The following is a 13603-nucleotide window of genomic DNA, read 5'->3' on the forward strand; positions in this document are numbered from 1 at the left end:
GGTGTCTGATCTCCCCAAAGTATAGTCTCAAAATGGTGGAAGCTCCCACAATGCATTTCACCTACTACCAATAAGATTGCATTAATTAAACATTATAATGATTATAATGTGGTCAACAATGCTTTACACCTTATGCCCTCATTTTGCAAAAAAGTGACTTTGCCGCCTATTAGGTGCGTAGACAGTGACCAGAGTAAACAATTTACACACAATATATCTCCCCATTGGGTCTTGAATTACCTTAACCCAGGGGCGTTGCTAGGTCAAAAGATCCGGGGCCCGTGCCCCGAATCTTTTGACCTGTGCCCCGAATGTCAGCTGTCCAGGGGGATTTCCCCACTCTCATCGCTATCTACATCCTCAGGACGTAGAAGCGATGAGCACTGTAGTAGTGAACGGAGCCGCCGGCTCCGTTCCCCACTACAGGGAGCAGGAGACGCGATCTCACAGCGTCTCCTGCTGCAAGCAGATCACTACAGCGCCGGGAGCAGGAGACGCTGGGTGATTACGTCACCCCGCCTCAGTCCTGCAGTCCTGCGAGAAGCCGGAGGGAAGACACGGGTGAGTATGTTTTGTCTTTTTAATTCTGTGTGTATTTGTACTTGTGGCTGGAGGCTATGAGGACATGGAGAGGGGGAAGGGGTGGCTGGGGGGAACTTTTTGGAGGCTGTGAATAACATTAAGGAGACTGTGGGGACTACTACAGGGGGTTATGAGGACATGGGGGGGGGGGGCTGTGGGGCATGTTACCTGCAGCTGAGGGCTAATGGGGGCTATGAGGAAATGGGGGGCTGTGGACAACATTACAGGGTACTGTGGAGAATGGAGCTATGAGGACTTGAAAGGGGGCTATGAGGATATTAAAGGGGGCTATGAGGATATGAAAGGGGCCTATGAGGACTTGAAAGGGCGCCATGAGGACATTACAGGGGGCATTTTTGCGCCACCGTGCCATCGCTGGAAAAAAGATCTTTCTGGAAAGAACACCTTGGCTGCACGACTTCATATGGAGAGGGGAGGAGTAAGGAACATAGGAACATAAGATGTCTGTTTGGTAAACTCCACAGTGGTGACCAGTGGCTGAAGAGGAGACATGGTGATGCCGGGGCTAATGAAGAAGATCGAGAAACAACTACACGTCACCTTGTGATATATGTAATAGGTAGGGATTTCTCCTGTGTTTTCTGTAGCTGTTAGGTACAGTTGTTATTGGCACAACCACACGTGAAGTGGGTTATGTACAAGATACACTACTGAAAATTTGGTACATATGCATTGGGGCCAGTGCCCCTGATCTTTTGCGACCCTAGCAACGCTCCTGCCTTAACCTCTTGAAATGCTATGGAATATTTGTGCATGCATGATATTGGCAGACTGGGTATGTGCTTGCTTCCAAATCAGTGCCCTCTTAAAGGGTTTATTAAAGCCCTTGGCATTTATAGATATGATTTTTATCTCCATATCGTATTCAGTGTTTGCTCTAGTTCTTGACCCCTATGCATGTTAAAAGCCTTGTTATGAGGAGAGAAATCAATAAACACAAAGAACAGCTTAACTTTAACTATGCTTGTGTACCTTGAGCCTAACTTAACAAAAAACATAAAAAGTGTAGGAAACCTTAGCAGGCATAAAAGGTGCTTGCACATGAACAAAACACTGCAGCGTGTTAGCTGCTCAAAAGGGGGTATATGAAACAGTTCAGGGACGACATTACCAGTCCAGTAGGTGTAAAAGATGAAACCAGGTATCAGTCTCAGGTACGACCTTTGTTTCTGGACCCGACTTTATGCCACTCTTCCTATATGACAGTTGGAGGGTTCTTAGATTTAATTGGATGTTCCGGAATTGGAAATTCCCCATCTTTTAAGCAATATGATACTTTCATCCGTCGATTTTACTACAGAGATGATTCCGTTTCTGGAAATTAACAGCTTCGTAGGGAATCCCCACTTGTAAGGAATCTGGCTTTCTCTGAGTTGTCTTCTGAGTTTCAGTGTTGCAGCTGATAAATCAGAGTAGAGGGATATGTCTTGGAAAAGTTCAGAGAGAGTTCCCATTTTTCTGGCACTATACATCAGTCGGTCTTTGACTGTATAAAAGTGAATCCGCCCTAGGACATCTCGCCGTGAATATCTTCACCTAGATGTTTGGGACGTGGGAATTTATGCGACCTGTCTATAGCGATATCTGGATGCTTTGATAAGTTTCTGTATGTAGGAGGTTAATTCGATTTGGGGTATTATTTCCGGAATACCCCTAAACTTAACATTGTTCCGGCTTGACCGGTCCTCCAGATCAGCAAATTTGGATTGAATCTGTTTAATCTCTTCCTCTAATGTAATGGTCATCAATAAGCTCATTATGAAACTTCACAACTTATCCCATTTTATCTTCTATGTGATGCACTCTATTCCCCAGCGAGGATATATCAGCTTGAATGGGTGTTACCAATTTGTGTATATCCCCTTGAAAAGACAGTCTCAGAGCACATAGCATGGTTTTCATTGAGCATTCTGTAATTACCTTGCCAGAGGTAGGGAAGGATTCGAATGCATCCTGTGGGATAATTGGTGGGCTCCCTATGGGTGGAGTGTTTTCCCCCGAGGCGTCATGGACAGAAAGTAATCTAGGTCGTTGTTTTGCAGGGCTTTGGCCTGTAGGAAAAGACAGTGGCGGCCATGTTGTGGTGCTTGGGAGTTCCAGTGACTGCGTTTCACGGTCTGCCTGAGCGTTCGGGGCCGCATATCCTGCTAGGTGGGGTTCTGATGCTGGTGATGTTGGAGCAGAGCAGGATCTCCTCCTTGATTGTGATATATGGCTATCTGCATCTTCAGTGAGGTGCTGCGTTCTCACCAACCTCGTGCGCGGGCGCTCTGCACCATCTTGCTTCTGTTCCGGAGTCAGAGTATGGTATAGTAGAAATCCATAAGTTTATGGGGTTTTTGTTCCTTCCCCATTTTCTTAGTAGTGCTTCTACCTTTAGAAACAGGGTACATGCTCATTTTGGCGGGTCTTTGCTGTGTAAAGTCACTAAAGATCTAATTCAGTGTCGGAGCTAACACCTCAGGCAGTCAATCCATGCCCCATACTTCTTTTTTGTGTCACAGCCTTCTTATATTTGATATCCATTGCCTCTTACTGTCTATAAATCAACTTTTAAAATTATGTAACCAGAGCCCCTCTCTGCTGCAGCTTTTCAGGCTGTTAAACTGTCTTACCTTCCCCTTGCTCCCTCAGCACTTACCTCTCCCTCTGCCTGCTATAATCTTCTACAGTGGGAGGGGGGAAGTGCTCTCCTCAGTGTAATAGCCCGAGAAGCTGATGCACAGGGGTGTTCTGGTCATGCCCTAGAGGCATTCTGGCTCATTTGCATAATTTTAAAAGTTGACTTTAAAAGGAAGGAGGCCATGGATAACATATATAAGATAATTACCAAAGTCACAGTGCCAAGATCAATGAGTAAGTACCTTTGTTATATCATGCTTGATTTTGATGGTAGATTTCAGTCAAATGGACTAAATTTCAGTTAGTGGACTTGACCAAGTGAAATGGCCCTAAATTGTAGTCAGTTTTTAATTTTTATTGTATATATGTACTTTACACTTTGTATACATTAATTAGTCAAATGGATTCAAATTAAAGCAGATATTGAAGTTGACTTGACCGTCTGTTTTATTTCTTTAGGTATAATGTCTGACCAACAGTTTGGAACACAGTTCATGTGCAGTGTTGTGGCTTCACATGTAAGTCACCTACCAACAACAAACCTCAGCTTTGTATGGATTGCCCCACCAGCTGGAACAGGATGTGTCAACTTTATGTAAGTAGATTTCCTCAGTTCATACGGCCACAACTATATTATGCTACAATAACTTACATTTCTTCGCAAACAACTATTATCACTATACTATACCAGAATTTGATGGACCCTGTTAAATACATAACTGTTGCATTGTTCATGATTCTCTCTGTGCTACTTCTCAAGTCAAAGAAGGAAATAGGGTGCTCAATATGGCGGCAAGGACATTTGTATTAATACAGTGTAACCCAATTTCTCCATTGTGCCTGAGAGAAGCATCCATTCACTTTGGGCTCACACAAATTGTATCTATATTTAAGTGAGGTGAGTTCCACAATTACAACTTGTGCACTCCTCATTGTTTTTCTCTAGCTATGTAGGATTCTTTATAAATAAAAGAGCATTAGAAAATACATCAACAAAATATAACCAGTATATATAACTTCTATGCCAGTGTTTCTATTAAAACATTAACCCATTCACACTCAGTGACCGCTATATCGTTCATTGGGCTCTGCTGGTTAAGGCCCCTTTCACACTTGCGTTTTTCACGCGCGTTTTCTGCGCGTGCTTTTGATGCGCAGAACTTGCATTGCACTCTGACCCATTGTAACCAATGGGTCTTTTCAGACTTGCATTTCTTTTCACGCACAAAAAACGCACGTTTAAATCTCGACATGCTCTACTTTTGCAAGTCACGCGCGTGAAAAACGCACCATACAAGTCTTTGGAGACGCATCAAAAACGCATTGCACTCTGAGACACTTACAAGTGCAATGCAAGTGCAATGCGTTTTTCACGCATTAATTGCCATAGAAAAGATAGAGCTCAGTCCTGAAAATGCGTGTGAAAAACGCATTGAAATTGCATTGAAATTGCATCAAAAATGCGCGTGAAAAACTGAGACACTGAACAAACTCTGACTGAAAACTGATTGCACTCTGATGCAAAATGTGCGTTTTTCACTGACCAAACCCTGATCGCACCCTGATCAAACTCTGACGTGATCTGCAACGCAAGTGTGAAAGGGGCCTAACTCTCAGGCAGAAAATGCGCGTGAAATGGACTCAGGACTGAGTTCTATCTTTTCTATGGCAATTGATGCGTGAAAAACGCATTGCACTTGCATTGCACTTGCAAGTGTCTCAGAGTGTAATGCGTTTTTGATGCATCTCCATAGACTTGTATGGTGCGTTTTTCACACGCGTGACTTGCAAAAGTAGAGCATGTCGAGATTTAAATGCGCGTTAAAAAACCGCGCGTGTGCGCGTGAAAAAAAATGCAAGTCTGAAAAGACCCATTGGTTACAATGGGTCAGAGTGCAATGCAAATTCTGCGCGTCAAAAGCACGCGCAGAAAACGCGCGTGAAAAATGCAAGTGTGAAAGGGGCCTAAAACAGCTCAATAAACTAAATAAAAACATTATGCCACTATGTAGAACCAGTAAAACATAAAAAAACTATATAAATACAATATAGTCGTAACTGTACTGATCCATAGAACATAAGTAATAGCTATGCTATTTGGTGTGTAAAATGCAAAAAAAAGGTAAAAATCTATTGCAGAATAGATTCTTTTTGCATCCACCCCCAAAAAAGCCAATAAAGGTGAAACAATGAGGTATTGTGCCCTTAAATATAATGTTACCACAATTCGTGAGGGGCCTATTTTTAAAATGAGTCCACTCTTTGGAGGTTTTTACTGCCCTACTATCTTAGGGGCTCAGAAAATGGAACATAGTACCTGAAATCTGTTCCAGTGAAATCCACCCTTCAAAATCCAGTAGATGCTCCTTGCCTTCCAAGCCCCCATTGTGCCCCTACAGCAGTTGGTGACCAAGTGTGGGATATTATTGCATTCTAGAGAAACTGGATAATAAACTATTTAGGGACCAAAGGAAGGTTTATTTGGAAAAAGATTTTCACCTATACCAGCCAGTGTTTATACTTTCTATAAAACATCTGTGTCTCAATATAACTGTTCATACATTCTCTGAGTGGATCATTTGTGGGGGGATTCACTGTTCTGGTACCTAGTTTTTTAAATGCGTAATGCCACCTGAAAGCATCATCTAAAGCAGGGGTCCCCAAACTTTTTACTTAGGGGGCCGCTCACTGTCCCCCTCAGACCGTTGGAGGGCCGGACTAAAGTCTAAAAATAAAAAGCGGTACATGTGACCGCATCCATAATACACTGGCACCCCCCTCAATTAATTATTTAATATACCGGTACTGCACCCCCTTGTGAACTATATTGGCCCAATTAATTAATTAATATACTGGGACCTCCCTCTCTCCATTAATTATTGAATATGCCTCCCCCACCATTAATTACTAAACTGCCCCTCATAATTAATTATTTCCTATACCCGCTCCATTAATTATTTCCTATGCTGCCCCTCATAATGAATTATTTCCTATTCTACCCCTCATAATTAATTATTCCTATACTGCCCCTCATAATTAATTATTTCCTATGCTGCCCCCCACCATTATTTCCTATGCTGCCCCCCACCATTATTCCCTATGCTGCCCCTTATAATGAATTATTTCCTATGCTGCCCCTCATAATGAATTATTTCCTATTCTACCCCTCATAATTAATTATTCCTATACTGCCCCTCATAATTAATTATTTCCTATTCTGCCCCTCATTATTAATTATTTCCTATGCTGCCCCTCATAATTAATTATTTCCTATTCTACCCTCATAATTAATTATTTCCTATTCTACCCCTCATAATGAACTATTTCCTATTCTGCCCCTCATAATTAATTATTTCCTAAACTGCCCCTTATAATGAATTATTTCTTATTCTGCCCCTCATAATGAATTATTTCCTATTCTACCCCTCATAATTAATTATTTCCTATTCTACCCCTCATAATTAATTATTTCCTATTCTGCCCCTCATAATTAATTATTTCCTATTCTGCCCCTTATAATTAATTATTTCCTAAGCTACCCCTTATAATTAATTATTTCCTAAGCTACCCCTTATAATTAATTATTTCCTAAGCTGTCCCTCATAACTAACTATACTAGCCCCCAGTCGCCACAATCTTTTTACTGCCCTTTAATAAAAAAAATAAAAACCCTGTACTCACCTAAATCTTCTATCTTCTTGCCGCGTCCGGGCAGGAAGGGGTGCGCGGCCGCGCGATGACGTCATCGCGCGGCCGCGCAGCCTAGTTCATGGAGCGATGTGCGCCGGGGTTGTATTCCGGCCACATCGCTCCAGTTATAGTGCTCGAGCGGCCGTTTCCGGCCGCACCGAGCACTATACAGTGACGGGCAGGAGCTTCCTGTCCGGACGGACGGAGGCTCCTGCCCGACTGTTGCAGGCCGCGAGGGCCCGGCGCTGGCGCGCAGAGTGTCGGGGTTCGGATCGAAACGGTCCGCGGGCCGCAGTTTGGGGAACCCTGATCTAAAGAGCTCAATGACTCAATAGTTCCAAGAGCTCAATGGCCCTCCTTCCGTTCTGTGCTCTGCAGTAGTCCACTAATGTAGTTTACTTCACATGGAGGTATTGCCCTATTTGTATACATTTTATGGCTAAAATTACAAATTCAAAATAGAACATCCATTTTGTTTTAATTCTGGTGAGATCTTTGAAGGGTTAACAAGCTTGCCAAAGGCCGTTTTAAATAGTTTGAGGCCCCTTCCACACTTGCGTTGCAGATCACGTCAGAGTTTGATCAGGGTGCGATCAGGGTTTGGTCAGTGAAAAACGCACATTTTGCATCAGAGTGCAATCAGTTTTCAGTCAGAGTTTGTTCAGTGTCTCAGTTTTTCACATGCGTTTTTGATGCAATTTCAATGCAATTTCAATGCGTTTTCACACGCAGAAAATGCGTGTGAAATGGTCTCAGGACTGAGGTCTATCTTTTCTATGGTGATTGATGCGTGAAAAACGCATTGCACTTGCGTTGGACTTGCAAGTGTCTCAGAGTGCAGTTCCCCCCCCACCCTTGGGAAACATGTGACCTTTTCAAATATATGAATAACTCCCATCACTCGGGATTGGCTGTAGAGGAGCGTCACTAAACCTAGTGATGGGTGTTTTCATATATTTGAAAAGGTCACAGGGAGAAGCTGTTCACCAAGGGTGGGGGGGGGACTGCTCCTTTCCAGACCCTCCCATTTGGCAACTGCCTAGTCACACAGCAGATGTTAATGAAAGGTACAATATAACAAAGGTACAATGCTGGACCTTATCCTTACCAACAGACCTGATAGGGTATCAAAACTACAGGTTGGGGGGAACCTGGGGAATAGTGATCATAATATCATTGATTTTGTATTACGCTTTACTAAGAGCGTTAGTGAAGGGGCAACCAACACTCTAAACTTCAGGAGGGCAAATTTTCAGCAACTAAGGGAAGACCTTAAAGGCATAGACTGGGATAATGTTCTCAAAGACAAAAGACCCCCCCCCAAAATGGGACTTTTTCTCATATATTCTGAAAAAGTCCTGTGAGAAACACATACCTTATGGGAAAAAGCATAAAAGGAACAAGAAAAACCCTATGTGGCTAACTAGTCTTGTAAGGAAAGCAATAAGCGAGAAAGATAAAGCGTTTAAGGTGCTAAAACTTGAAGGTAGCGATGAGGCATTACAGGATTATAGAGAGAAAAATAAATCCTGTAAAAAGCAGATAAAGGCTGCAAAAATAAAGACTGAGAGAAATATTGCCAGGGAGAGCAAAAATAATCCCAAATTATTTTTCAAGTATATAAATGATAAGAAACTAAAAACAGAGAATGTGGGTCCCCTTAGAAATAACATGGGGGTCATGGTGGAAGGAGATGAGGAAAGGGCCAATCTACTGAGTCGCCTTCTCAACTGTCTTTACCCAGGAAAATCCCCTGGTGGAAGACACAATGAGGAATAATGTTAATTCTTTTTATAATGTTAACAGTTTAACCCAGGAAGAGGTACGGCGCCGCCTCGCAACCACTAAGATAGATAAATCACCTAGGCCAGATGGCATACACCCCCGGGTTCTGCATGAATCATGTACGGTGATAGACAAACCGTTATTTTTAATATTTGAAGATTAACTGAGGACTGGTTATGTTCCACAGGAATGGCGCATAGCAAATGTGGTACCAATATACAAAAAAGGATCAAATAGCGATCCTGGAAACTACAGACCCGTGAGTCTAACTGCTGTGGTGGGGAAAATATTTGAGGGGTTTATTAGAGATGCTATCCTGGAGTATCTCACTGTGCACAACCTTATAACCCAGCGTCAGCATGGGTTTATGAGAGATCGGTCCTGTCAGACTAATCTGATTGGTATCTACGAGGAGGTAAGTTCAAGACTGGATCTGGTGGACGCTGTGGATGTTGTATATGTGGACTTTTCAAAGGCATTTGACACTGTGCCACATAAAAGGTTGGTATATAAAATGAGACTGCTGGGAATAGGAGAAAATCTGTGAATTTGGGTATGTAATTGGCTTAGTGATAGAAAACAGAGGGTGGTCATTAATGGCACATTCTCAGATTGGGTTGATGTTACCAGTGGAGTGCCACATGGGTCAATATTGGGGCCACTTCTTTTTAATATTTTTATTAATGACCTTGTAGTGGGTTTACACAGTCAAGTTTCAATATTTGCAGATGATACTAAGCTGTGTAAAGTAATAAATACTGAGGTCGATAGTTTAGCATTACAGAGGGATTTGTGGAAGCTTGAGGGATGGGCAGAGAAATGGTTGATGAGGTTTAATGTAGATAAATGTAAAGTTATGCACTTGGGCCATGGAAACAAAAAGTATAATTATGTTCTAAACGGTCAATTACTTAGTAAAACTGAAGCTGAAAAGGACTTGGGGGTATTGGTGGATGGTAAACTTAATTTTAGTGACCAGAGCCAGGCGGCTGCTGCTAAAGCAAATAAAATAATGGGATGTATCAACAGAGGAATAGATTCTCATGATAAAGACATAGTTTTGCCCTTATACAAATCCCTGGTCAGACCACACATGGAATATTGTGTACAGTTTTGGGCACCAGTGTATAAAAAGGATATAGTAGAGCTGGAACGGGTGCAGAGGAGAGCAACCAGGATTATTAGGGGAATGGGGGAACTAGAATACACTGACAGATTAAAAAATTTGGGATTTTTCAGTTTAGAAAAAAGACGACTGAGGGGAGACCTCATTACAATGTACAAATACCTGAATGGACAGTACAAGGATCTCTCCAAAGATCTTTTTATACCTTGGCCTGTGACCAGGACAAGGGGGCATCCTCTACGCCTAGAGGAGAGGCGATTTTACCATCACCATAGACAAAGGTTCTTTACTGTAAGAGCAGTGAGACTGTGGAACTCTCTGCTGCAGGAGGTTGTTATGGCGGGCTCTATGTACATGTTCAAGAGACGCCTGGATGACTTTCTGGAGAGAAAAAATATCACGGGTTATGAGGATAAAACATTTATTTAATTCTTAAAGGTTGGACTTGATGGACTTGCGTCTCCTTCCAGCCTTATATACTATGATACTATGATATCTTTTTTTCTGTAAAACCTATTTTTTATACAAAAACACTTTGGCAATGTACGCACTATGCTCTGTGGGGACTAGGGGAGTGCTAAAAATGGGTCTCCTGGTGACAGGTTCCCTTTATAGACAAAGCTCACCATGAGGACCAAGCTAAAATTTTCAAATCTGCCATGTGTCACTATAGGCTGTAATATTTTTAAAATGCTTAATGCTTACCCAAGAGATTTTGAGATTGTTTTTTCAGTACATGTTGTTTCTCAAGTGGGACATTTTGGTTGATACAGTCTGTATTTATTCATGAAAAAAACTGAAAATTTGGTGACATTTTTTCAGAACTCTGAATGTTTTGCTTTTCAGATAGTCCTTCCATCGAAATTTGTAACTAACTTACATTACCAAATGTCTGCTTTATGTTGCTTTTCTTTATTTTATTTTATAAGTAAATTAGGAGGCTTATAATTCTTACAGCAATTTTCCACATTTTCAAGAAAATTTCAGAATAAATTATTTTGGACAGAAATGTATTTTTCTACAGGTTTTGAAAGTTCTATTTATTAGAACCCACCACAATGCACCTCATTTTTCTAACTTTACCCCTCAAACTATTCAAAACAGCATTTGATATGCTTGTTAACCCTTTAAGGATCTCACTGGATTTAAAACAAAAATAAATTTGGGGAATTTGGCCCTTAAATTTACACATTTATAATGGATAAAAGGAAAAAACAAATCTCAAAATTTGTCATGCAGTTTCTCTCCAATATGATGATATATGTGGATGTTATTTGCATGGGCCCACAGCTGGGTGGATAAGGGATGGAGAGTAATCAGCTTTTGGAGGGCAGATTTTGATGGAATAGTTTTCTCGTGCAATGACACATTTGAAAAGTTACAGATATACCAGAATAGTGTAAACTCCCAACAACAAACTATACCCCTCAAAGAAGGGGTGCAGTGAACATTTTAACACCACAGGTATTTCATGGAAATTAACTAACTTTGACCCAAGTAATGTAAAATTAAAAAATAAAACATTGCTTTGGCCAGAAAATTATTATTTTTAATAGGTTGTTAAATAAGAAAAGGAACTCTGTACTTTGTTACATGAGCTGTAGTGTATACAGAAATACCCCACTTATGGTCGTAAACTACTGAAGGGGCACACAGTGGGGCTCAGAAGGAAAGGTGTGATTATTAGATTTTGGCGTTTGTTGGAACAGATTTTATGTGTTATTTTACATTAGCAGAGCCCCTGAGATACCAGAACAATAGAAACCCCCAATTAGAGACCCTATTTTAACCCTAACTTAATATTTTTTTGTGAATATTATTATATAAGTGCTTAATTTTTGTGGGATGCGATTAACTATGATACCATTTTATGGAGGCAAAACCACAACCCCTTTCTGGTATTGATTTTTGACTTATTTTTTTGTTGTTCCCTGTATAGCATGTGTCATCCTGCAGAATAAAAATTAATTTGAGGGAAAAAAAATCACATTTTCATCACCAACATCTAAGAGGCACAACATTTTTATTTTTTGTTGATGGAGCTGTTTTAGTGCTTTTTTGTGGGATGAGTTTTACTTTTTATCGGGATCATTTTTGAGCAAATGTGACTTTTTGATCACTTTTAATCCTGTTTTTTGTGAGATAGGTGGTCAAAAATTGTAATTTTTGGTGTTGTTATTTTGTATACACTGTGCTGGTTCATAAGTGATTTTATTTATTGTATGGGTTGTTATGGATACATCAATACCATCGGATCACTTGTTCAAACTAATACACTGCCATAACGATGTATGGCAGTGTAATAGAACAGTCAGCCTATGCATTAGCTGAATCTGACACGGCTCTGTCCTGACCCTGGCAATTAAAGCTGGCAGCCCTGGGAAGATGTTTGAGTGCGGCGTCTATAGGTTTAAACAGCAGGGATTGCAAGTATTGCAATCTCGGCTGTTAATGCAGAGACCCAGATGTCACGTACAGCCAGACTTTTGCACTGATCACACGGGCTCTGCTTCTGAGCCCTTGCGATCTATAGTCCGTCATGTACATCAGTTTGCGGCAACAGACTTCATTTCCTGATGTACATGTATGACCAAAAGCAGGAAGGGGTTAAATATGTATAGTGTGTGTTGCCAAAGTCAGTATGTGGGTTGCACTTCTAACTGCTCTCAAGAAGCGCATTTGTAGACATCTTTCTGATTCATCAAGCCGAGCCCCCAGTAATCTGTCAACTGTCTCCAAACATTTCGAGAGGCTTACTGGTTATCAGGCAAATTGATTCCCTTAGCTATTAGCCATGGCTGTAATTGGCCAGGAGACCCCATGGCTAGTTGCTAGGGGTGTCAATTCCAGATATTTTCTTTTTAGTTCCTGTATGCACGCCTCTTCAGTGAGCCTCACCTGTCACTGCCTCTTACCTGCCTTGGAGCGGTAGCCGCTTTGCGATTGTTTTCCTGCTTGTGTTTTGGATGGCCTTCAACTAGCCAACTATAAATTTTGTTTGTTGATTGGTGTAAAATGCTCCTTGCAATTTTTTTAGGTCAATTAAAGGGGTTGTCTGATGATAGCAAGTTAGCTAACTTTCTGATCAGTGGTGGTCTGAGTGACAGGACCCCCATAAATCCGTTGCACCCCTTTGCATCTCTATGACAAAGATAGATGAGTGTGGCACTCGGCCACTTCCGTCAGCACCATAGCGATGAACGGAGCAGCCGATGCTTGAGCAACTGGTTACTCTGGGCATCTTATGATCCTTGGGGGTCCCATCACTGAGAACCCCACCAATCAGCATATTAGGCCCCATCTTGTAGATAGGGGCATAAAATTTTGAAATGATGAAATGATGGTTGATAATTATACATCTTGTTTGACTTTTATGTAGAGGGCCAGTTTAAGAAGTGCATGTTGTTCACAGATATTATATATTATAATACTAGAATATGTAGAATTTATGTTCAAGGATTGATTAAAATACTTTTGCTCATGTTTTAATATGATTCTACTTTAGATGAAGTCTTTTACTGGCCAGACTTCTACACTTCTTGGCATAAAAATGAAAAGATGAATCATCTCCTAAATCAACCCCTATAAAGCATGACACTTGTATAGTTACAAGTAGTACCTTCTAGAAAATCTGTGACCTTATTTGACTCAGAAAGGACAAGAAACAATGTCTTGCTGAGACCTTGACAGAGTTTATTCCTTACAGACAACAGTAGCAGTTTATATGCCCCCTGTGTCTGATGAAGTGAGGACTACTTTGCTCTGCTTTCATTCATC

The 13603-nt window shown here is 41.2% G+C and overlaps 1 protein-coding gene across 4 annotated transcripts in view; it reads left to right on the forward strand.

The window, feature by feature from the left end:
• The window catches only part of RELN (reelin), a 510672-nt gene that overhangs the window by 84922 nt on the left and 412147 nt on the right, over positions 1-13603 (forward strand). For all 4 annotated transcript variants that reach the window (XM_072147208.1, XM_072147209.1, XM_072147211.1 and 1 more), the window contains exon 3: positions 3685-3820. In XM_072147208.1, the coding sequence (XP_072003309.1) occupies positions 3685-3820 (136 nt within the window). The remainder of the gene's footprint in view (positions 1-3684; positions 3821-13603) is intronic.

This window comes from Engystomops pustulosus, chromosome 4, assembly GCF_040894005.1.
Source record: "Engystomops pustulosus chromosome 4, aEngPut4.maternal, whole genome shotgun sequence".
Classification (NCBI taxonomy): domain Eukaryota; kingdom Metazoa; phylum Chordata; class Amphibia; order Anura; family Leptodactylidae; genus Engystomops; species Engystomops pustulosus.